General features: G+C 42.9%; 1 protein-coding gene across 3 annotated transcripts in view; it reads right to left on the reverse strand.

Annotated features, from left to right (window-relative positions):
- Positions 1-20,818, reverse strand: part of LOC115140231 (pre-mRNA-processing factor 40 homolog A) — a 39,076-nt gene extending 18,258 nt beyond the window's left edge. For 2 of the 3 annotated variants that reach the window (XM_029678590.2, XM_029678502.2), the window contains exons 1-10: positions 20,745-20,818; positions 19,924-20,001; positions 19,675-19,803; positions 13,217-13,300; positions 8,538-8,556; positions 8,403-8,425; positions 8,265-8,306; positions 7,895-8,005; positions 3,526-3,646; positions 3,258-3,282 (exon numbers count right to left, since the gene is read on the reverse strand). In XM_029678590.2, coding sequence (XP_029534450.1) covers positions 3,258-3,282; positions 3,526-3,646; positions 7,895-8,005; positions 8,265-8,306; positions 8,403-8,425; positions 8,538-8,556; positions 13,217-13,300; positions 19,675-19,803; positions 19,924-20,001; positions 20,745-20,747 — 635 coding nt within the window. In that variant the 5' untranslated portion in view covers positions 20,748-20,818. The remainder of the gene's footprint in view (positions 1-3,257; positions 3,283-3,525; positions 3,647-7,894; positions 8,006-8,264; positions 8,307-8,402; positions 8,426-8,537; positions 8,557-13,216; positions 13,301-19,674; positions 19,804-19,923; positions 20,002-20,744) is intronic. The other variant, XM_029678671.2, reaches the window with a different exon arrangement.
- Between the last annotated feature and the right edge of the window lie 5,132 nt (positions 20,819-25,950).

The following is a 25,950-nucleotide window of genomic DNA, read 5'->3' on the forward strand; positions in this document are numbered from 1 at the left end:
TTTACATAGGCATACAGAGGTCCATTATCAGCAACCATCACTCCTGTGTTCCAACAGGACGTTATGTTAGCTAATCTAAGTTGATAATTTTAAAAGGCTAATTGATCATTAGAAAAACGTTTTGCAATTACGTTAGCACAGCTGAAACTGTTGTCCTGGTTAAAGAAGCAATAAAACTGGCCTTCTTTAGACTAGATGAGTATCTGGAGCATCAGCCTTTGTGGGTTCGATAACAGGCTCCAAATGGCCAGAAACAAAGAACTTTCTTCTGAAACTCGTCAGTCTATTCTTGTTCTGAGAAATGAAGGATTTTCCATGCGAGAAATTGCCAAGAAACTGAAGATCTCGTACAACGCTGTGTACTACTCCCTTCACAGAACAGCACAAACTGTCTCTACCAGAATAGAAAGAGGAGTGGGAGGCCCCGGTGCACAAATGAGCAAGAGGACAAGTCCTCAACTGGCAGCTTCATTAAATAGTACCTGCAAAACACCAGTCTCAATGTCAACAGTGAAGAGGTGACTCCGGGATGCTGTCCTTCGATATTCTATAATAGTCATTTACAACATTAACAATGTCCACACTATTTCTGATCAATTTGAGTTTTTTTTTTTAATGGACAAAAACAACATTTCTAAGTGACCTTACATTTTTGAAAGGTGGTGTAAATGGTTCCTCATTGTACTTTTAATTTAGTTTTAATTATAGCCTATTTTTAACCTCCACGGGATCGGTGATCTTATACCGGGATGGTTGAGCTAAAGTGTGCTGATGTGATTAGCATGATAGTTGTAAGTAACAGAAAACTTTCCAGGTCATAGACATGTCTTATATGGGCAGAAAGCTTAAATTCTTGTTAATCTAACTGTGCTGCCCAATTTACAGTAAAAAATTGCTAATGTTAGAGGAGAGTGCACAATAACAAGACACTTATCACAGCAACTGGTTTGATACATTCACCTCCTTAGGAAAATAATGTACTTATATTCAGCAATCTTGCTTTTATTTGTCATCCTGAGGGTCCCAGAGATAAAAATGTAGCATAGTTGTTTTTCATAAAATCCACTTTTAAATTCAAATGTAGGGAACTGGGTTCTACAGTTTGAACCCCTGCTGTCTCTGGCTCCACACCCACCCCGCCCGGCCATCTAGATGTGTGAAAGTTAGTGTATAAGCTAATGATCCATCATGTATGACATTCCTGGGAGTGTGTAAACTAAACATTTTTTATTACCATATCATTTCTTATGTTCTCTATAGTTATGCACTTGAAAATGTATCAATTCGGCACATTTGGGCAGACTTGATACAAAATATTGTCCAGTATTACAATGCTTCACTGGATCAATGTGAAACTTTGCAAAAATCTAAATTGCGACCTAAACTGCAATATGATATTATGGCCTTTCTCGTGCATTTCAAAGATACAAATAAAACATTTAATAAATGTATTATCTTTTACCAGATCTATTGTGTTATATTCTCCTACATTAGGTTCACATTTCCACAAACTTCAAAGTGTTTCCTTTCAAATGGTATCAAGAATATTTGCTTCAGATCCTGAGCTACAGACAGTTAGATTTGGATATGTCATTTTAGGCAAAAATTGAGGGTCAGATGATTAAGAGGTTTAAATCCAGACTTATTTGCACTGTTTGGTTATTTTCATACATACATTACTTTAGGATTTTTACAATTTGATATAAAAAGGCATAAGGATAATGGGCTTATTCGTTTTTAGCCTAAGCCAAGTTCATTCCCTTTTCAAGTTTTATAAAGTCATTTTTGTATCTGATTGATGTTGGCTTTGATATTACTGCACAATTTGTTAAGTACGCTATTGCTTGTGAGACAACTGACACAGACTCATGATTCATTTATTTTGTATTCCCGCTTATTGAAAGCTCTGCTGCAGGAGCTTATGTAATGCCTGTTGCGCAATTCAAGGACATTAACAAACACTTATGAATAAATATTTCTAATATTGTCTAAGTATAACTTGTTGAAGTCAGGTGCTGCAAAGGAGGACCTAGTAAAACTGCAGTTGGCCCAGAACAAAGCGGCATGTCTTGCTCTTCACTGTTATCTGAGGGTTAATATCAATACTACGCATGCCAGTCTCTCTTGGCTAAAAGTAGAGGAGAGACTGGTCGCATCACTTCTTTTTATAAATAAATATCAGTGTAGAAAATTCCAAACTGTTTGGATAATGAACTTACACACAGCACTGACACCCACTTACCCCACCAGGGGTCTTTTCACAGCCCCCGAATACAGGACAAATTCAATTTAAAAAAACATACAGTATTATACAAACCCATGATTGCATGGAACTCCCATCTCAGATTGCTCAAGCGAACAGCAAACCTGGTTTCAAAAAACAGATAAAGCAACACCTCACAACTCCCCTATTTGACCTAGATATTGTGTGTGTGTATATCTATTGATTTATAGGCTGTGTGTGACGTTTGACATCTATAAAGTTCCAACCTTGAGCTGTTCTTGTCTATTAATGTTCTGTATTATTTCATGTTTTAGGTTGTATGTGGACACCAGGAAGAGTTGCTGCTGCTATCGCAACAGCTAATGGGGATTAGGGCTGGCCAAAATCTCATATCCTGGTATAGGTCATTTCATACCCCGATAACGATACATATCACGATATACACATTCTGTAAATTCAATGAATAAATCATTTATATAAAATGACCACACGTAAAGGCCTATTTCTTATTACATTTTGAATTATACTCAACAATTAAAAAGGTATTTTGCATTTGGTACCTTGGGTCGAGTGTTCGCACCAACTCACGAAACCCCCATGTCTCTGCTAAGTTTTAACCACAGCTGTTATCTCCTTTCATCTTCACGATTCTTTGCCATGTGGTGTGCCGCGGGCAAAAGCCTCTTGCAACGTCTGAGTCGGGGGTTTGTTTTGAGCACTCGACTACTTTTTGGGGTCTCATTCGTAGACACTCTCCATACCGTTTCACATGATTCTTGCGTAGGTGGTAAGAGGTTAATAGTCTACCTACCACATATTTATTGAAAATGTAGGCTATGCCAAAAAGGGAATTGGCCATTTTGCATGTCGGGCGCTGCCCCGACTCTATTCCGATTCAAAGTCTAAACCATCGTTTGTGACATCACAATGTTGTCACCATCGACGATGGCTGTCAATCATCATCGGTATATGATGCCATCATAATATCGCCCAACCCTACTGTAGAGTAGTTGTAACAATAAGCAGCTCTTACCCATTCTCCTCGGCTTTTATCATGGCTAAAAGAGAGGATATACACCTGTTAACAATGTCTCGCAGGAAACTTTGAGGAACACATTTCATGTCTATGAATAAATAGTGCAAAGATTAATTCATGCAAAGGGATGAGACTGATCCATGATTACCAGTAGTTGTTTTTGTCTGAAGACCCCCTGCTATTTACACTGGTCTAAAGGATGAGTAAATGCGATCCCTGGTCCTTCACAGTAGATTATAAAAGGATCATCAATGCACAGGCTCACCTTCTAGATCTTCAAGCTCTTTGGGTTTGGTCCACCGGGACTCCTTAGTCTGGGAGTTGTAGTAGTACGCCTTGCCATTGTCTGATTTATACTCCTTCCATGGGCATTTTGACAGCATTTGCTGCAAAGCACAAAGCAAAAATATGGCTTCTCTACCAGACTTGGGTTCAATTACTATCAGGTATTTCAATTACTTTTCAATACATTTCAAAACAAGTATTCAGATATTTGAAAATACTTTCAAAACTTTTTTTATATACTCCTTCCATGGGAATATATGTATATTTTACAAATCATTTTACAAATAACCATTGAAATACTTGAACAAAAGTACTTGCATTGGGCTGTGTATTTGAAAATACTAAAATTCAGTATTTAAATAACAAATACACGTATTTGAACCCAGGTATGGTCTAGACACGCTCCACAAATTGTGCTGGTGGCTAGAGTCTGGGAATGGCCTCTACTGTTAACGATGAAGAAAGTTTTTTTTTTTCTACTTCCGGGTTGGAGCGAGCGGTCGCATTCGCACTTCGGTCCGCAGGAGACACTGCTAGCTAGCCAACAGCTAGCCAACGTCCACCGAATAGAACTTCCTCACTCAACAACCCGGTCGCATTCCGCTTCGCTCCACAGGTAGTATCACATTTTCATTTCATTTCATTACAGTACAACGGTTTGATTTGTTTGATCGTAGCTAGCTACATAGCTAGCTACATAGCCGTCTTTGTATCAAAGATAATTGTGTAGTCTAGAGCGATTTTCTAGGTTAGCTAGCCAGCTATTGTCGTTCTTTAACGCAACGTAACGTAATCAACACTGCTAGCTAGCCAGCTAGCCCCCGAATAGCAGCACTGTAGAAACTATCACACTCAACGGAACGACTTGATTAGTGTAGTGTCAACAACGCAGCCACTGCCAGCTAGCCTACAAAGTCAACAACGCAGCCACTGCCAGCTAGCCTACTTCAGCAGTACTGTATCATTTTAATCATTTTAGTCAATAAGATTCTTGCTACGTAAGCTTAACTTCTGAACATTCGAGACGTGTAGTCCACTTGTCATTCCAATCTCCTTTGCATTAGCGTAGCCTCTTCTGTAGCCTGTCAACTATGTGTCTGTCTATCCCTGTTCTCTCCTCTCTGCACAGACCATACAAACGCTCCACACCGCGTGGCCGCGCCACCCTAATCTGGTGGTCCCAGCGCACGACCCACGTGGAGTTCCAGGTCTCCGGTAGCCTCTGGAACTGCCGATCTGCGGCCAACAAGGCAGAGTTCATCTCAGCCTATGCCTCCCTCGACTTCTTGGCACTGACGGAAACATGGATCACCACAGATAACACTGCTACTCCTACTGCTCTCTCTTCGTCCGCCCACGTGTTCTCGCACACCCCGAGAGCTTCTGGTCAGCGGGGTGGTGGCACCGGGATCCTCATCTCTCCCAAGTGGTCATTCTCTCTTTCTCCCCTTACCCATCTGTCTATCGCCTCCTTTGAATTCCATGCTGTCACAGTTACCAGCCCTTTCAAGCTTAACATCCTTATCATTTATCGCCCTCCAGGTTCCCTCGGAGAGTTCATCAATGAGCTTGATGCCTTGATAAGCTCCTTTCCTGAGGACGGCTCACCTCTCACAGTTCTGGGCGACTTTAACCTCCCCACGTCTACCTTTGACTCATTCCTCTCTGCCTCCTTCTTTCCACTCCTCTCCTCTTTGACCTCACCCTCTCACCTTCCCCCTACTCACAAGGCAGGCAATACGCTCGACCTCATCTTTACTAGATGCTGTTCTTCCACTAACCTCATTGAAACTCCCCTCCAAGTCTCCGACCACTACCTTGTATCCTTTTCCCTCTCGCTCTCATCCAACACTTCCCACACTGCCCCTACTGGATGGTATCGCGCCGTCCCAACCTTCGCTCTCTCTCCCCCTACTCTCTCCTCTTCCATCCTATCATCTCTTCCCTCTGCTCAAACCTTCTCCAACCTATCTCCTGATTCTGCCTCCTCAACCCTCCTCTCCTCCCTTTCTGCATCCTTTGACTCTCTATGTCCCCTATCCTCCAGGCCGGCTCGGTCCTCCCTCCCGCTCCGTGGCTCGACGACTCATTGCGAGCTCACAGAACAGGGCTCCGGGCAGCCGAGCGGAAATGGAGGAAAACTCGCCTCCCTGCGGACCTGGCATCCTTTCACTCCCTCTCTACATTTTCCTCTTCTGTCTCTGCTGCTAAAGCCACTTTCTACCACTCTAAATTCCAAGCATCTGCCTCTAACCCTAGGAAGCTCTTTGCCACCTTCTCCTCCCTCCTGAATCCTCCTCCCCCCCCTCCTCCCTCTCTGCAGATGACTTCGTCAACCATTTTGAAAAGAAGGTCGACGACATCCGATCCTCGTTTGCTAAGTCAAACGACACCGCTGGTTCTGCTCACACTGCCCTACCCTGTGCTCTGACCTCTTTCTCCCTCTCTCTCCAGATGAAATCTCGCGTCTTGTGACGGCCGGCCGCCCAACAACCTGCCCGCTTGACCCTATCCCCTCCTCTCTTCTCCAGACCATTTCCGGAGACCTTCTCCCTTACCTCACCTCGCTCATCAACTCATCCCTGACCGCTGGCTACGTCCCTTCCGTCTTCAAGAGAGCGAGAGTTGCACCCCTTCTGAAAAAACCTACACTCGATCCCTCCGATGTCAACAACTACAGACCAGTATCCCTTCTTTCTTTTCTCTCCAAAACTTTGAACGGGCCGTCCTTGGCCAGCTCTCCCGCTATCTCTCTCAGAATGACCTTCTTGATCCAAATCAGTCAGGTTTCAAGACTAGTCATTCAACTGAGACTGCTCTTCTCTGTATCACGGAGGCGCTCCGCACTGCTAAAGCTAACTCTCTCTCCTCTGCTCTCATCCTTCTAGACCTATCGGCTGCCTTCGATACTGTGAACCATCAGATCCTCCTCTCCACCCTCTCCGAGTTGGGCATCTCCGGCGCGGCCCACGCTTGGATTGCGTCCTACCTGACAGGTCGCTCCTACCAGGTGGCGTGGCGAGAATCTGTCTCCTCACCACGCGCTCTCACCACTGGCGTCCCCAGGGCTCTGTTCTAGGCCCTCTCCTATTCTCGCTATACACCAAGTCACTTGGCTCTGTCATAACCTCACATGGTCTCTCCTATCATTGCTATGCAGACGACACACAATTAATCTTCTCCTTTCCCCTTCTGATGACCAGGTGGCGAATCGCATCTCTGCATGTCTGGCAGACATATCAGTGTGGATGACGGATCACCACCTCAAGCTGAACCTCGGCAAGACGGAGCTGCTCTTCCTCCCGGGGAAGGACTGCCCGTTCCATGATCTCGCCATCACGGTTGACAACTCCATTGTGTCCTCCTCCCAGAGCGCTAAGAACCTTGGCGTGATCCTGGACAACACCCTGTCGTTCTCAACTAACATCAAGGCGGTGGCCCGTTCCTGTAGGTTCATGCTCTACAACATCCGCAGAGTACGACCCTGCCTCACACAGGAAGCGGCGCAGGTCCTAATCCAGGCACTTGTCATCTCCCGTCTGGATTACTGCAACTCGCTGTTGGCTGGGCTCCCTGCCTGTGCCATTAAACCCCTACAACTCATCCAGAACGCCGCAGCCCGTCTGGTGTTCAACCTTCTCAAGTTCTCTCACGTCACCCCACTCCTCCGCTCCCTCCACTGGCTTCCAGTTGAAGCTCGCATCCGCTACAAGACCATGGTGCTTGCCTACGGAACTGTGAGGGGAACGGCACCTCCGTACCTCCAGGCTCTGATCAGGCCCTACACCCAAACAAGGGCACTGCGTTCATCCACCTCTGGCCTGCTCGCCTCCCTACCACTGAGGAAGTACAGTTCCCGCTCAGCCCAGTCAAAACTGTTCGCTGCTCTGGCCCCCCAATGGTGGAACAAACTCCCTCACGACGCCAGGACAGCGGAGTCAATCACCACCTTCCGGAGACACCTGAAACCCCACCTCTTTAAGGAATACCTAGGATAAGATAAAGTAATCCTTCTCACCCCCCCCCTTAAAAGATTTAGATGCACTATTGTAAAGTGGCTGTTCCACTGGATGTCATAAGGTGAACGCACCAATTTGTAAGTCGCTCTGGATAAGAGCGTCTGCTAAATGACTTAAATGTAAATGTAAATGTTAAATGGGGAGGAATAGTATTTGCGTTCCAAATCGTACCCTATTCCTTACATAGCACAATATATTTTTTACAAGCCTTACTTACGGGTGCACTATGAAGGGAAGTAATTAACTATAAAGGGAACAGGATGCCATTTAGGACACAACCATAGTGTGCGTGGAGGGATGGGTACGGGGGTTCCGTTTGTGAGGCCTTACTTCTGCAGGAGATTTCAAGTCATCAGGCTTCTCCCAGGAAGACTGCTTGGTCTCGGTGTTGTAGTAGTAGGTCTTCCCATCCATGGACTTGTGTTCTGTCCACACAGACTTCTGAGGATGACAACCACACGTTGCCTTCACCACTCAACAACACTTGCAACAGGTAAATGAAGGGCTCTGTGATACAAATGCTACATTTGCATGGAAAGTACTAGATTTCAAACCATTAAATCAAGCAGTTTTTCATCCCCCCTAAGAAATGTTTTCCATCTAAGGCTATAACAAAATTAAATTAAGTCTACATCTTTGCACAGAAAACAATGGGCCATCTGTGGTTAGTAAAGGCTTCCACTTAAAAATGTTCACTAACCTTCTTCGGTTGGTCATCCTGTGGCGTGCCATTTGTGGTACCCTGTTGAACATTACACATAGCAGGGTCGGTCATTTAGATACTGCTAGAGATCATTACATGAAATGAACTTATCCAGAGAAATGAGGCTGTACTTACAACTGTTCCAGGCGCAGCAGTGACTGGGAAAAAAAACAATAATTAGAATTCATAAAATCACAAAGACAACATAAAAGCTTTTTCTAAATATATATATATTTTTTTAAATAAAACATAGACCGATTCAAGCCTTACCAGTTGTGTCCACTCCAGGCTGCGGAAGAGATAATTTTATTAGTTAACAAAAATGATGACCTTAATGTGCTTCATTAACACAACACAAGCTTGTACCCTCGAGCATCTAAAACAAAGACAAAAATCTCTGTGGTCTTGATACATCAGAGTTGACAGGTGGAAGGTTTATTTGACAGCTTGCAGCTCTTAGTGCATATAGTTAAACAGCTGGCTGCTGTCGAAAGCAACACACAGACTGAAATGTAGCTTCCATAAATCACTCAACCATTTACTGGAGGGAGAAACCTGGAGTGTAAGGATGTGATGCTCCATTTAACAAGATGTTTTAAGTGGTAAAAAAAAAGAAAGTTGTTTTTCTTTGACTTTTCTCCAATTTAAGATTGAAATGATCTTGTCCCCGAAGCACTTTGAATGTCTGAGACACAAATTGTATTCATTTGAGCTACTCCACTCCAGATAACATTCATCCAAAGCAAACTAACAGTGCCTTCAGAAAGTATTCAACCACCTTGATTTTTTCACACATTTTGTGTTAGACTGAATTTAAAATGGATTCAATTAGATTGTGTCACTGATCTACCTTAATGTCAAAGTGGATTTATGTTATGAGAATTTCTTACAGATTAATAAAAAAAATGAAAAGCTGTAATGTCTTGAGCCATTAAGTATTCAACCCCTTTGTTATGGAAAGTCTAGGTTCAGCAGTAAAAATGTACTAAACAAGTCACATAAGTTGCATGGTTAACTGAACCAGTATCTGGACAGAGGAGAAAATGAATGACAAATCTCCTCTAGCCCAGTTAGAAACCATTCATTTTCCCATATGTTTTTTGTATTTAACCTTTATTTTGACAGGGAGTCAATGCTGAGACCATGGTCTCTTTTCCAGGAGAAGCCCTGTATAACACCACAATACACATCAAAATAAACTCAGCAAAAAAGAAACGTCCCTTTTTCAGGACCCTGTCTTTCACAGATAATTCGTAAAAATCCACATATGTTCACAGATCATTGTAAAGGGTTTAAAACACTGTTTCCCATGCTTGTTCAATGAACCATAAACAATTAATGAACATGCACCTGTGGAACTGTCATTAAGGCAATTAAGGTCACAGTTATGAAAACTTAGGACACTAAAGGCCTTTCTACTGACTCTGAAAAACATCAAAAGAAAGATGCCCAGGGTCCCTGCTCATCTGCGTGAACGTGGCTTAGGCATGCTACAAGGAGGCACAAGGACTGCAGATGTGGCCAGGGCAATATAATGCAATGTCTGTACTGTGAAACGCCTAAGACAGCGCTACAGGGAGACAGGACGGACAGCTGATGGTCCTCGCAGTGGCAGACCACGTGTAACAACACCTGTACAGGATCGGTACATCCGAACATCACACCTGTGGGACAGGTACAGGATGGCAACAACAGCCCGAGTTACACCAGGAACGCACAATCCCTCCATCAGTGCTCAGACTGTCCGCAATAAGCTGAGAGAGGATGAAATGAGGCCTTGTAGGCCTGCAGTAAGGCAACTACGTTGCCTATGAGCACAAACCCACCGTCGCTGGACCAGACAGGACTGACAAAAAGTGCTCTACATTGACGAGTAAGCAGTTTTGTCTCACCAGGGGTGATGGTCGGATTAGTGTTTATCGTCGAAGGAATGAGCGTTATACCAAGGCCTGTACTCTGGAGCCATGGCCAGCGAAGAGCCCGGATCTCAATCCCATTGAGCATGTCTGGGACCTGTTGGATTGGAGGGTGAGGGCTTGGGCCATTCTCCACAGAAATGTCCGGGAACTTGCAGGTGCCTTGGTGGAAGAGTGGGTAACATCTCACAGTGAGAACTGGCAAATCTGGTGCAGTCCATGAGGAGATTGGGGCGGCAGGGTAGCCTAGTGGTTAGAGCGTTAGACTAGTAACCGCAAGGTTGCAAGTTCAAACCCCCGACCTGACAAGGTACAAATCTGTCGTTCTGCCCCTGAACAGGCAGTTAAACCCACTGTTCCTAGGCCGTCATTGAAAATAAGAATTTGTTCTTAACTGACTTGCCTAATTAAATAAAGGTTTAAAAAAATAAAAATTAAAAGATGCACTGCAGTACTTAATGCAGCTGGTGGCCACACCAAAAGAAAGATGCCCAGGAACGTGGCTTAGGCATACTACAAGGACTGCACTGTTACTTTTGATTTTGACCCCGTCTTTGTTCTGGGACACATTGTCACATGTCTGTGGAACTTGTTCAGTTTTTCTCAGTTGTTGAATCTTGTTATGTTCATACACATATTTACACATGTTAAGTTTGCTGAAAATACACGCAGTTGACAGTGAGAACATTTATTTTTTTGCTGAGTTTACAATAAACTACACATTTATATACACGGTATTATACACAACAATATGAAAAATATACCAAACCATAAAAAAACAGACATTCTTCAGTAACAGTCCCCTAACCACAAGCAAATGCTTTCGAGGCACCAATTCTTCGAATTTTAAAGTGTATTGCAGATCATTCCACACATAAAAGGTGCAATGAAATTAAAAGGCTGATTTGCTTAACTCTAAACACCAAAGAGATCTCCAGAGTTTACCAACCCTGTGAATAGGTATGATAACTTGTCAACTTTTATAATTGGTTTGATTAGACAGCTCTTCAAGCGTTTTGTCAAAATACATTCTTATTCACCAAATATGGAGTTTCCCTGAGCAACTACTATAATTTACTGCTGTCACCTAGGGCTGTTGCGGTGACTATTACTGCCACACCTGTGGTCACAAGTCATGAAGGCAGTCAAATTCCATGTGACCGTTTAGTCACGGTAATTAGACATCTCCAAGCTGATACTGCCGATGGTCATTAGCTCTTGCTGTTTGTTAGATCTACTCATGTTGTTGGCTGAAGTAAAGTTTACTTACATTAAATATTATTACAGTCCATGTAACGCATGTCAAACAGGTTCATACGAGGTTCATACACTGTTGTAGGTGATAAAAATCAGTGCTTTTTTGGGATTCTGTACTGCTGCTAGATCAGCCGAGATGTGAGTGGCAGTAATTCAGTTTATTGGAGGTGCTGAGGTGAATTTGGCACATGCACACTTGGTCAGAAACAATACATAGATTCTTTCCAGACAAATTGTCTCTCTTGATTGCTCGTAAAATGTTATTTTGACCTTTTTTGGAAGTACATACCAGGTGTGACATCAGTAAATGACGATAGTTGCTCACGGAAACTCCATATTTGGTGAGTAACGAACGCATTTTGACATAACACTCGCAGAGCTGTCTACAACTTAAAAAGGCCAAATATAGATTGGTGTTGCTTTCCAAGACGACATTGAATGTTCGACTTTAAAAAAATCAGCTTGAAAATCTATGACAAAACTTGAAAATGGCTGTCTAACAATGATCAACAACAAACTTGACAGAGCTTGAAGAGTTTTTAAAATAAAAATTGGCAAATATTGTGTGCAAAGCTTCGAGACTTACCCCAGAAGACTCTAATTGCTTCCAAATGTGATTCTAACATTGAATTGGGGGTTGAATACTTATCTAATCAAGATACATTAGTGTCATTATAAAAAATATTCACATTATAATTTCTCTTCCATTTTGACAGAGTATTTTGTGCAGATTTAAATACATTTCAATCCCACTTTGTAATACAACAAAATGTGGAAAAAGTCAAGGGGGTTGAATACTTTCTAATGCTGAGCGATTAGTGCTTTTTGAGATCCGTTTAGTTTCCGTTTGATTATGAAAAATACCTTGGCATTGTTGAATACTCGTTTTTGATTGGCTTGAAGGGCATTCTAGAGGGTGAATTATTTCCCTATATAAAACGCACGGTATATTAGCACGGTAGAATTCAATGTCAAAAGTATTACAATGTAAACAAACTTTTAATCCGCCTGTCTGCATATTTCAAAACATATCATATGAGGGTGTAGTGAGATACCCAATGTGCAGGACGAGTCTCTTAGCACTCATCTTGAATAAAAATATATACTACAAAGTTGGAACTTAATCAATCCACCATCATTAACACAATGAAAAAAATCTAATGATTTATTATTGAAATAGCAGGAAGTAGGGATGGGGGTGTGAGCATGCAGGTCTGGGTAGATAAGATGTAGTCGTCGTTTGTGTGCGTCTAAGTTATTGTTCGTATATGGTGTAAAAAAACATACACACAGAACAAAACTATAAACACAACATAACAATTTCAAAGACTGTACTGAGTTACAGTTCAAATAAGGAAATCAGTCAATTGAAATAAATATAATAGGCTCTAATCTACAGATCTCCACCTTAAAGTTTTTTTACAGAGCTACACGATTCACATAGATTACCTATTTTTAGATCAAAACGGTAATTATCACAGAAAAGTGGCAAGTTTGCATCTCTGTAAGAAAACGTGTACCTGTACAGTTCCGAGGGAAAAAATGTTGCCTAATTAAGTTAGAAGTGTAGAATTATTATGGAGATGGGATGTACATGTTCAAGTTGTGTTGAATATTTAAATCCCTCTATATTGGTAGCCTGTGTCTGTTTTGGTAAGTGTTCCTATGCTTTGCCACGTTAGCTAATGGTGTCACTCCTGACAACCTGAGGGCTCTATTTTAAAAACTGCAAAGCACAACAGTGAGGCAGTGGAGGTGGCAGGCGAGTGAGTTTACCGGTCCTGTTGGCTGCATCGCCGCAGCAGACATGTGAGGGGGCATCATCATCCCGGGCATCATAGGTGGCATCATGCCTGGTATCTAATAAAAGAGCATCATGAAATATTCATTGGACCCGTTAATTTCACCCCCCGCCTGGCGCACTGGGTGCACGCTGGGTATTAATACACACAGTGAGAGCAGACATGGCAGGGTGAGAGCGACGAACTGAGTCTTATACAGTGCGAACGGAGCCACAGCTTGTGATCTGTGAAGCTCCAATCTTCAGTTCCTCGCCGCCACCTGAGCCCCGTTTCTCAGGCAGGCAGCTGGATCATACACATCTCGGATCACACCTTTTTCATTTGGATAATGAGATCACACACTCCCCTCCGTATGCATTTGGACAGTGAAGCTAACATTTGGAATTTGGCTCTATACTCCAGCATTTTGGATTTGATATCAAATGTTTCATATGAGGCAAAAGTACAGAATGTCACCTTTTATTTAAGGCATACCAGGGCTCCGGACTTTGGCCTAATAGGAAGTGAATGGTGAATAATGTAGTCATTTTTTATTAACTTTTAGTAAAAACAAAATGTTTGTGAACACTACTACATCAATGTCGATGTTACCATGATTATGGACAATAATGAATGAATCGTGAATGATGATGAGTGAGAAAGTTAAAGAAGCAAAGGTCGCACCCCCCCCAAAAAAATGCTTCTCCCCCCCATTATTGGTAATGGTGAGATGTTCGCATGTTGTAGCCTCCAACTTTTTCACTCATCATTATTTATGATTTTTAACTTGTTATTTCTGTTAAAGGCCCAGTGCAGTCAAAAATGTGATTGTCCTGTGTTATATACAGTGGGGCAAAAAAGTATTTAGTCAGCCACCAATTGTGCAAGTTCTCCCACTTAAAAAGATGAGAGAGGCCTGTAATTTTCATCATAGGTACACTTAAACTATGACAGAAAAAAAAAATCTGAAAATCACATTGTAGGATTTTTTATGAATTTATTTGCAAATTATGGTGGAAAATAAGTATTTGGTCAATAACAAAAGTTTCTCAATACTTTGTTATATACCCTTTGTTGGCAATGACAGAGGTCAAACGTTTTCTGTAAGTCTTCACAAGGTTTTCACACACTGTTGCTGGTATTTTGGCCCATTCCTCCATGCAGATCTCCTCTAGAGCAGTGATGTTTTGGGGCTGTTGCTGGGCAACACGGACTTTCAACTCCCTCCAAAGATTTTCTATGGGGTTGAGATCTGGAGACTGGCTAATCCACTCCAGGACCTTGAAATGCTTCTTACGGGGGGCGCTAGAGAGCGTGCTATGGAGTAGACGTGCTTTGCTAGAGCTCCGCTCCATTTTGAAACAAATTAGTATTTATCTTTAACCTCTCACGACCTATATCTTCAAACAAATATGACAAAGGAAAAAGGCACCAGAAAAGGGAGCGCTAAAACAAGATCATTTGAATGAGATAGACAACGAACCAATTTCAACGTCGCCAACCCACGAGGAGTTAGCTGAAGAGGCTAGCTTCCAAGAGATCCCCACAGAGCCTACGCAAAGTGACATACTGGCTGCCATAAACTCACTAAGCAAGAAGGTGGACACAAGGTTGGCTGATATCTCAAAGAGTATTGGGACTTTGGCCGAAACTGTGAAGGCAACTCGGAGAAGGGTGCATGAGGTTGAGCAGACGACAGTCGATCACGAGGCCAGGCTACAGGACATAGAGAAACAGTGCGCAACGTTAAAAAATGACAACAAAACCCTGAAAACCCGACTGGAAATGCTTGAGTCGCATTCAAGACGCCAGAACATCCGAATATGTGGCATCCAGGAGGACACTGAGAAAGGGAAACCCACTGAATTTATCTCGGAGCTGATACCGGCCCTGCTGGGGAGTGAACACTTCAAAATGGCCATCCTGATCGACCGCGCACACAGATCTCAGGCAACGAAGCCGGCCAAGGGCGGGCCACCAAGGTCATTCATTGTACGGCTGCACTATCCCCAGACCAGGGATCTCATCCTCAAGCTGGCTAGTCAAAAGTTCCCCCTTAACTTCAACGGAGCCAGGGTGTCTTTCTACCCAGATCTTACCTTGGAGGTGAGGAACCAACGGAAAGAGTATGATGAGGTACGCAACAAATGCAGGGCGGCCAACATCCGATATGGATTCCTCTTCCCAGCCCGGTTTAAGGTGACAGTCGAAGGATCAACACGTACGTTTGACAACCCAAAAGAGGCCGATCTGTTCTTGACAAGCAAGCTCCCTGGCTGAGGATACAGAACGGCTGTGTCAGCCAGCTAAATGACCAAATACAGGCCAGGAATGTGTTTGGATTTCCGGACTGTCTTTTCGATTAGAAGATCAGAATTGGGACTTATGATTGGTGAGATGTTGTGGCTAATATAGCATTGTTTGGCACATCATGTTTTAGCGCCACTCACCCCCTAACGTGAGAGTTAAGTGCTAAGTGTTATTTAATATTAGCGTATATGCGGAGCATCTATAGACGACGAGTTAGGGTGTCTAGACATACAGCTTGAACTAAGGTTTGTGTGTGCTTCGTTTGGGGAAGTCACTCAGTAAAGGGACGGGAGGGGGGATGGGGTATGTGTTTTATGTTCACGTTTATTATTAGTACAGGTGGCATGACAAGCTCCCGCACGGCAGGATGTTTTTCTTCTGAGTTTTGTATGACAGCAACAATTTGCTCTAAAATAAGAAATGCCACATAGTGACAGAGCACAGAGTAGACAAGGTGGAATAAAGATAGTCAGCTGGAACTGTAAAGGCTTAGGGCATGTGGTGAAACGAGCTAAGGTTTTTTCTCATCTTAAATCACTGGGTGCTGACATAGTGTTTCTTCAAGAAACTCATTAAACGCTCCGCTCATGCCAAGCTACGAGTCGGCTGGATCGGTCAGATATACCAGTCTAACTTTGATGCAAAAGCGAGAGGGGTAGCAATCCTGATAAGGAAAAACATTCCGTTTGTTCAAATCAAATCAAATTTTATTTGTCACATACACATGGTTAGCAGATGTTAATGCGAGTGTAGCGAAATGCTTGTGCTTCTAGTTCCGACAATGCAGTAATAACGAACATGTAATCTAACTAACAATTCAAACTACTGTCTTGTACACAGTGTAAGGGGATAAAGAATATGTACATAAAGATATATGAATGAGTGATGGTACAGAGCAGCATAGGCAAGATACAGTAGATGGTATCGAGTACAGTATATACATATGAGATGAGTATGTAAACAAAGTGGCATAGTTAAAGTGGCTAGTGATACATGTATTACATAAGGATGCAGTAGATGATATAGAGTACAGTATATACGTATGCATATGAGGTAATAATGTAGGGTATGTAACATTATATTAGGTAGCATTGTTTAAAGTGGCTAGTGATATATTTTACATCATTCACATTATTAAAGTGGCTGGAGTTGAGTCAGTGTCAGTGTGTTGGCAGCAGCCACTCAATGTTAGTGGTGGCTGTTTAACAGTCTGATGGCCTTGAGATAGAAGTTGTTTTTCAGTCTCTCGGTCCCAGCTTTGATGCACCTGTACTGACCTCGCCTTCTGGATGATAGCGGGGTGAACAGGCAGTGGCTCGGGTGGTTGTTGTCCTTGATGATCTTTATGGCCTTCCTGTAACATCGGGTGGTGTAGGTGTCCTGGAGGGCAGGTAGTTTGCCCCCGGTGATGCGTTGTGCAGACCTCACTACCCTCTGGAGAGCCTTACGGTTGTGGGCGGAGCAGTTGCCGTACCAGGCGGTGATACAGCCCGCCAGGATGTTCTCGATTGTGCATCTGTAGAAGTTTGTTAGTGCTTTTGGTGACAAGCCGAATTTCTTCAGCCTCCTGAGGTTGAAGAGGCGCTGCTGCGCCTTCTTCACGATGCTGTCTGTGCGAGTGGACCAATTCAGTTTGTCTGCTATGTGTATGCCGAGGAACTTAAAACTTGCTACCCTCTCCACTACTGTTCCATCGATGTGGATAAGGGGGTGTTCCCTCTGCTGTTTCCTGAAGTCCACAATCATCTCCTTAGTTTTGTTGACGTTGAGTGTGAGGTTATTTTCCTGACACCACACTCCGAGGGCCCTCACCTCCTCCCTGTAGGCCGTCTCGTCGTTGTTGGTAATCAAGCCTACCACTGTTGTGTCGTCCGCAAACTTGATGATTGAGTTGGAGGCGTGCGTGGCCACGCAGTCGTGGGTGAACAGGGAGTACAGGAGAGGGCTCAGAACGCACCCTTGTGGGGCCCCAGTGTTGAGGATCAGCGGGGTGGAAATGTTGTTGCTTACCCTCACCACCTGGGGGCGGCCCGTCAGGAAGTCCAGTACCCAGTTGCACAGGGCGGGGTCGAGACCCAGGGTCTCGAGCTTGATGACGAGCTTGGAGGGCACTATGGTGTTGAATGCCGAGCTGTAGTCGATGAACAGCATTCTCACATAGGTATTCCTCTTGTCCAGGAGTGTATAGGTGTGTTTGGGATCATTGTCATGCTGAAAGACCCAGCCATGTTTTATCTTCAATGCCCTTGCTGATGGAAGGAGGTTTTCACTCAAAATCTCACGATACATGGCCCCATTCATTCTTTCCTTTACACGGATCAGTCGTTCTGGTCCCTTTGCAGAAAAACAGCCCCAAAGCATGATGTTTCCACCCCCATGCTTCACAGTAGGTATGGTGTTCTTTGGATGCAACTCAGCATTCTTTGTCCTCCAAACACAACGAGTTGAGTTTTTACCAAAAAGTTATATTTTGGTTTCATCTGACCATATGACATTCTCCCAATCTTCTTCTGGATCATCCAAATGCTCTCTAGCAAACTTCAGACGGGCCTGGACATGTACTGGCTTAAGCAGGGGGACACGTCTGGCACTGCAGGATTTGAGTCCCTGGCAGCGTAGTGTGTTACTGATGGTAGGCTTTGTCACTTTGGTCCCAGCTCTCTGCAGGTCATTCACTAGGTCCCCCCGTGTGGTTCTGGGATTTTTGCTCACCGTTCTTGTGATCATTTTGACCCCACGGGGTGAGATCTTGCGTGGAGCCCCAGATCGAGGGAGATTATCAGTGGTCTTGTATGTCTTCCCTTTCCTAATAATTGCTCCCACAGTTGATTTCTTCAAACCAAGCTGCTTGCCTATTGAAGATTCAGTCTTCCCAGCCTGGTGCAGGTCTACAATATTGTTTCTGGTGTCCTTTGACAGCTCTTTGGTCTTGGCCATAGTGGAGTTTGGAGTGTGACTGTTTGAGGTTGTGGACAGGTGTATTTTATACTGATAACAAGTTCAAACAGGTGCCATTAATACAGGTAACGAGTAGAGGACAGATGAGCCTCTTAAAGAAGAAGTTACAGGTCTGTGAAAGCCAGAAATCTTGCTTGTTTGTAGGTGACCAAATACTTATTTTCCACCATAATTTGCAAATAAATTCATAAAAAATCCTAAAATGTGATTTTCTGGATTTTTTTTTCTCATTTTGTCTGTCATAGTTGAAGTATACCTATGATGAAAATTACAGGCCTCTCATCTTTTTAAGTGGGAGAACTTGCACAATTGGTGGCTGACTAAATACTTTTTTGCCCCACTGCATGCATGTTTGTATATATATATATATATATATATATATATATACACACACACTATGGTAGGAATAATATGGTGAAATTGTGAAAATTATGATAATGCTCTTTTAGTGTAAAAGCTTTTTGAAAAGGATGCCTGAAATTTCAACCTGCCTGGTGACGACATCAGGCAGTAAATTAGTTAAGACCAATAAGAGACTTCCCAAACTCTGTTCCATTATCATACTTTTCACAGTATAATTCCAACCTCATGTGTAACTCTGTGTTGTCTGTTCACACTGCTATGCTTTATCTTGGCCAGGTCGCAGTTGCAAATGAGAACCTGTTCTCAACTAGCCTACCTGGTTAAATAAAGGTGAAATAAAAAATAAATAAAAAGTGTGGAAGTATATATAAAGAATCACATGTTTTTACTGAACTGGGCCTTTAAATCCAAAATGCTGGAGTATAAAGCCACATTTTACATCACTGTCCAAATACATAAAGAGGGGAGTGTTTATATTGGCAGCAAATGGTACAAACACAAGTGATGAGAATATTTTTGTGCCAACTCTTGGGAAAAGGTAGTGGTACTTAAAAACCATTGCAACACACTCCAAAGAGTCAAGCAAAGCTAAGCTTCTAGTCCAACTCCAACATTGTACTTCCTGGGTCCCCGGCAAAATTCAATAAGCCTATATTCAATTAAAATCTAATCACTACACGAGGCTACGCATTGGTGGTCTAGGTTGTTGAGAGCTAAACTGGAAAATTTCAACAAATTACAAACGATTGATCTTTAAAGGTGTGGCCCACGTTCTGTGACGACAAGTGATAATGACAACTTAAAGCTTGATAGTCGGCTCACCTGTCCCATCGGTGGCATCATGCCAGGTGGCATCATGCCAGGTGGCATGGGAGCCATGTTGGGAGGCCTCTGTCCCATGGGTGGAATTCCCATTGGTGGGTAATGAGGCGGCATTCCCGGTGGTCCCATCTAGATAGGTGAAAATATAGGAGACACATGCTGTGAGATTCAACACACTCAATGAGACCCCATTTTGAGATGCCATTGGGAACACATAGAAGATACAGGTGTTTTCCAACACCAACTTACAAAAGGCGGTGGCATGCCTGAGGTTGGGACCCCAGCAAAAGGAGGTGCTTGGCTCTGGCCATTATTACCATCTGAAGACTGGACATGAATGAACAAGAGACCCCATTTATACAGTTACAGCTTGTACGTTAATATGGCTCACATATGTCCTGTACTAGGCCTAGTCCAAACGGAAAACTTTTTGCAACTTAAACGAGTTTGTATTAGACAAATTCAGGTAGGTCCATCCCTGTTCCCTGTCTTGCTTTCGTTTGGTTCCTAGAGTAAACGGTTAGGCGGAATCCGACTGATGAATACATAATTAACTTCCCGTGGGCGGTTCAGTTTTTTTGCAACCAAATGTGGCTACTAACAGGCAGGCTAGCTAGATAATACAGTTACCGCCAATGCTAGCAAACATAGCTACCTAGCTAGCATGAACTATTCAATACATTGACTAGCTAACGTTAGTTGCTATTCTCGCGGAGTGTCAACATATTGCTAGCTAGTTGGATAACGTGATGTGTTCACACACGTAACTCCTCCACAAATAACATTACCCCTGTAACGCTTGTCTAACTTTTGCTAGGTACTGAAAAAGGATTCCCTACAGCAGTACGCTAACGCTGCAAACTAGCTGAGTAACGTTAACTGTTGAATTAGCTAGCTACGCGCTAACTAGCTAGCGACAGTTGACGAAACACACCAAGCAAATTAAATATAGCTATGTTGGTTATCCCCTTTCATATATTGATCGTTTATGCCAAACACCTCATACAGTATGATACTTAAATTAGCTAGTAATTCAAAATATGGACATATTATCAATAAACTGTACTCACCATGTTGACTTCACGGTGAGCGTCCAGACCTGGCCACTCCACAATAACGTGCAATCTGATTGGTTAGTTTGCCTCTGAATGAAAGGGCAAAGGTGAACCAAATTTTCTCAATACAATCTACGCACAGATTGTAACATGTAATTCTGTCGGGTAGACAACTGATTTTTCGGGAACTCATGGATTCTTTAGACTGAAATATCCCATCTTTGTTCGACTGAATGTTTTCTTCATAATAATCACATCTGAAATATATATTTTTTATAAACTAAAGTATCAGCTATCACATCATGTAAGCATCAAGACTTTACCGGTTTTAGGTGATGGATTTTTTTCTTAGATGGTCAAGGACATCAACCACCCGAGCAACGGCCTGTTCCATCCCCTACCATCCACAAGGCTAGGTTAGTACAGCTGCATCAAAGCTGGGACCATGAGACTGAAAAACAGCTTCCATCTCAGGGTCATCAGACTGTTAAATAGCCATCACTAGCTGGCTACCACCCTGTTACTCAACCTTACACATAAGAGGCTGCTGCCCTAAATACAGTGCATTCGGAAAGTTATCAGACCCCTTGACTTTTTCCTAATTTTGTTACGTTACAGGCTTATTCTAAAATTCCTAATCAATCTACAAACAATTCCCCACAATGACAAAGCGAAAACAGTTTTTTTTTACATTTTTGCTAATAAAAAAACAAACAAAAAAACAGAAATACCTTATTTACATAAGTATTCAGACCCTTTGCTATGAGACTCGAAATTGAGCTCAGGTGCATCCTGTTTCCATTCATCTTACTTGAAAGGTTTCTAAAACTTGATTGGAGTCGACCAGTGGTGAATTCAATTGATTGGACATTATTTGGAAAGGCACACACCTGTCTATATAAGGTACCACAGTTGACAGTGCATGTCAGAGCAAAAACTAAGCCACGAGGACAAAGGAATTGTCCGTAAGAGCTCTGAGACAGGATTGTGTCGAGGCACAGATCTGGGGAAGGGTACCAAAACATTTCTGCAGCATTGAAAGTCCCCAAGAACGCAGTGTCCTCAAACATTCTTAAATGGAAGAAGTATGGGACCACCAAGACTCTTCCTAGACCTGGCCGACCATCAAAACTGAGCAATCGGGGGGGAAGGGACTTGTTCAAGGAGGTGACCAAGAACCCAATGGTCACTCTGACAGAGTTCCTCTGTAGAGATGGGAGAACCTTCCAGAAGGACAACCATCTCTGCAGCACTCCACCAATCAGGCCTTTATGGTAGAATGGCCAGACAGAAGCCACTCTACAGTAAAAGGCGCACGACACCCCGCTTGGAGTTTGCCAAAAGGCACCTAAAGGACTCAGACCATGAGAAACTAGATTTTCTGGTCTGATAAAACCAAGATAAACTCTTGGCCTGCATGCCAAGCGTCACATCTGGAGGAAACCTGGCACCATCTCTATGGTGAAGCATGGTGGTGACAGCGTCATGCTGTGGGGATGTTTTTCAGAGGCAGGGACTGGGAGCCTAGTCAGGATCGAGGGAAAGATGAACGGAGCGAGAGTACAGAGAGATCCTCGATTAAAAACCTGCTCCAGAGTGCTCAGGACCTCAGACTGGGGTGAAGGTTCACCTTTCAACAGGACAACGACCCTAAACACACAGCCAAGAAAACGTAGGAGTGGCTTCGGGACAAGTCTCTGAATGTCCTTGAGTGGCCCAACCAGAGCCCGGACTTGAACCCAATCAAACATCTCTAGAGAGACCTGAAAATAGCTGTGCAGCAATGCTCCCCATCCAACCTGACAGAGCTTGAAATGATCTGCAGAGAATAATGGAAGATACTCCCCAAATACACGTGTGCCAAGCTTGTAGCGTCATACACAAGAATACTTGAGGCTGTATTCGCTGCCAAAGGTGCTTCAACAAAGTACTGAGTAAAGGGTCGGAATGCTTATGTAAATGTGATATTTTGTTTTTTGAAAATGTTATACATTTTATACATCTGTTTTTGCTTTGTCATTATGGGGTATTGTGTGTAGATTGATGAGGGGGGGAAACTATTTAATCCATTTTAGAATAAGGCTGTCATGTAACAAAGTGGAATAATTTCAAAATCTTAGCTAGCCGTCATCATCATGACTAAAGTCGACAATCTACTGGCAAATCCTTTTCAATCCTGGTCATATAAAGAGAAATAATGAAGAGAAATTAAAGATAAAACGTATCGGTGCTCAGTGGCCATTGGACATAAACATTACACAAGTTGTAAATCGTAAATTCAACAATGAGTGGTTTGGAAGTAATCAGTGGCTAACTGCAAGCATTGCAAAGTAATCACTAGCCTGCTATTCAGTGGAGTGGGTATATGGTCCAAGTATGGGTTTAAGGGTCTCTTTTCCAAGCTTAACAGGATAAACATTCAACATTGGCAATGATGTCAATCCAGCATGACTTCATTGAGTTCAAAACAACTGGAAACTCCGACTTGGATAATACGGTTTGAACTCGGAATTTCAAGTCGGCAACTCGGGCCTCTTTCTAGAGCTCCGACTTGAAGATCATTGACGTCTTCATGATTCAAACTAGTTTATTTCCGAGTTCCCAATTTTCTTGAAAGCACATTGAATCCAGAGAATGCCAGACTTTGATGGCAACATTTGCCCACAAAGGACCGCTGCGCCACCTCCCTGTTCAAGTGAGCACAAGGTGAGTATGCCAGGGAGCTATGTAATGCTGTAGCTAAGAAAGTAATACTAAGTGTATGTTGTGTAGTAAGCTGTTAGTAGCCCATGTTCCTCGCCCTAATAATTTGGTAAATTTCCTCCTCATAATTTAGCCTACTGTTCAGACTTGGTGGTGCACATGTAGCATATAGCCTGTTTTAGAGAAATGTCATCATCGAATATTGTAAGAGCTTTCAATGACTGCTTATAAATCCCCCTTTTTTATCCTATGGTTCTGACTTGGTGTACAGGGAGAATACTGTAAGAACGGCCCATGTTCTGAATTCTGTCGCTGTACATTTCTAAAGTGCTGAACAAATAGTTATTTTGACTAAGTCCATCCTTGCTCACTCATTAATGTCTTAATCGAAATTAGCAGTGACAGAGTTGACAAGCAAATACTCAAAACAGACATTCTTATCTAAAAAATAAAAGTCAATACAAACATTTGTAAACTATGGAAAATTATTAATTTGACAATACCCCCAAAAAGATAGAACGTCTATCAGATCTTTCAGCACGGAGTTGACATTAGACACGTTTTTCTTATTTATTCAAGTGGTATACTACGTAGCAATTGTGTTTTTCCTCAGTTGCTTTATGACTCTAAAACCTAAAAATTCATATTAGATGATAATCTATAAAATAAAATAAAATGTATTTGTCACATGCTTCGTAAACAAGAGGTTTCGACTATAAGGAAATGCTTACTTATGGGCCCTTTCCCAACAATGCAGAGAGAAAGAAAATAGAGAAATAATTTTAAAAGTAAAACACGTAATAATACAGACACAATGAGTAACGATAACTTGACTATATACACGGGGTACGAGGTAATTGAGGGAGACATGTACAGTACATATAACTAGGAATTAAGTGACAGATAATAAACAGTAGCAGCAGCATATGAGTCAAAAAAGTAATGAACCTTCACACAAAGCTGCTAGCCATCAAGCTAACGAAGTTGGTAACAGGTGAGTTTTGCAATGGAGCCTTCTTTGAAATAAATGAATGGTTCCAGCACTGTAGGAGCTGTATCAACTACGCTTTCTTTTGGGACAAACCGGATCACTCAGAGTTCCAATGCACCAATTGTTTGCTTGCAGAGGATTATAGGCTTGAGGTTGCTTCCTTGATCATGCAGGTCACCAGCCTACATAAGAAACTGGGGAAAACTCAAGAGTGGAATGTTTACATTTTCTTCGCCGGTGGCTGGACTGCGTTCGCGCTTGTTGGATGCATCTCCGCCTTGTCGTTTTTTGTTATCTGACTGGCTGGTGTTGCCTGGAGCTCCCACATCTGATAGCGGAGTCGAAGGAGCACAGCAAGAGGAGCAAGGCAATCAATGATAGTCGCATAAGCCTCCTCCAACGTCATTTTAGAGAATTTGGCAGAATGTCCCAACGGCCTCACAACCGTAGACCCTATGTAACCATGCCATCCCAGGACCATCCCAGGACCTCCACATCTGGCTTCTTCACCTGGGGGATCATCTGAGACCAGCCACACGGACAGCTGATGAAACTGTGGGTTTCCACAACTGGATATTTTTGCACAAACTGTCAGAAACGTCTCAGGAAAGCTTATCTGTGGGTTCGTCGTCCTCACCAGGGTCTTGACCTGACTGTAGTTTGGTGTCGTAACCGACTTCAATCGACAAATGCTCACCTTTGATTGTCACTGGCACACTGGAGAAGTGTGCTCTTCGTGGATGAATCCCAGGTTCAAATGTACCGGGCAGATAGCAGACGTATGTCGTCGTGTGGGAGGTTTGCTGATGTCAACGTTATGAACAGAGAGCCCCATGGTGGCGGTGGGGTTATGGTATGGGCAGCCATAAGCTATGAACAACGATCACAATTGCATTTTATTGATGGCAATTTGAATGCACAGAGATGCCATGACGAGATCCTGAGGCCCATTCTCATGCCATTCATACGCCGCCATCACCTCATGTTTTAGCATGATAATGCACAACCCTATGTCGCAAGGATCTGTATACAATACCTGGAATCTGAAAATGTCCCAGTTCTTCCATGGCCTGCATACTCATCAAACATGTCACCCATTGAGCATGTTTGGGATGCTTGGGATCGACGTGTATGCCAGTGTGTTCCAATTCCCGCCAATATCCACCAACTTTGCCAATCCATTGAAGAGGAGTGGGACAACATTCCACAGGCCACAATTGACAGCCGGATCAACTCTATGCAAAGGAGATGTGTCGTGCTGCATGAGGTAAATAGTGGTCACACCATATACTGACAGCCCTACGTTTTTTTTAAGGTATCTGTGACCAATAGATACATATCTGCATTCCCAGTCATGTGAAATCCATAGATTAGGGCCACATTTATTTATTTCAATCGACAGATTTCCTTATATGAACTGTAACTCTTTGAAATTGTTGCATGTTGCGTTTATATTTTTATGCAGTGTATAAAAGTGTGGCACGAAAACAATAGCCACGGCTGACCGAAATCCTTCTGCTGCTCAGA

Source organism: Oncorhynchus nerka, linkage group LG1, assembly GCF_034236695.1.
Source record: "Oncorhynchus nerka isolate Pitt River linkage group LG1, Oner_Uvic_2.0, whole genome shotgun sequence".
NCBI classification, from domain to species: Eukaryota; Metazoa; Chordata; class Actinopteri; order Salmoniformes; family Salmonidae; genus Oncorhynchus; species Oncorhynchus nerka.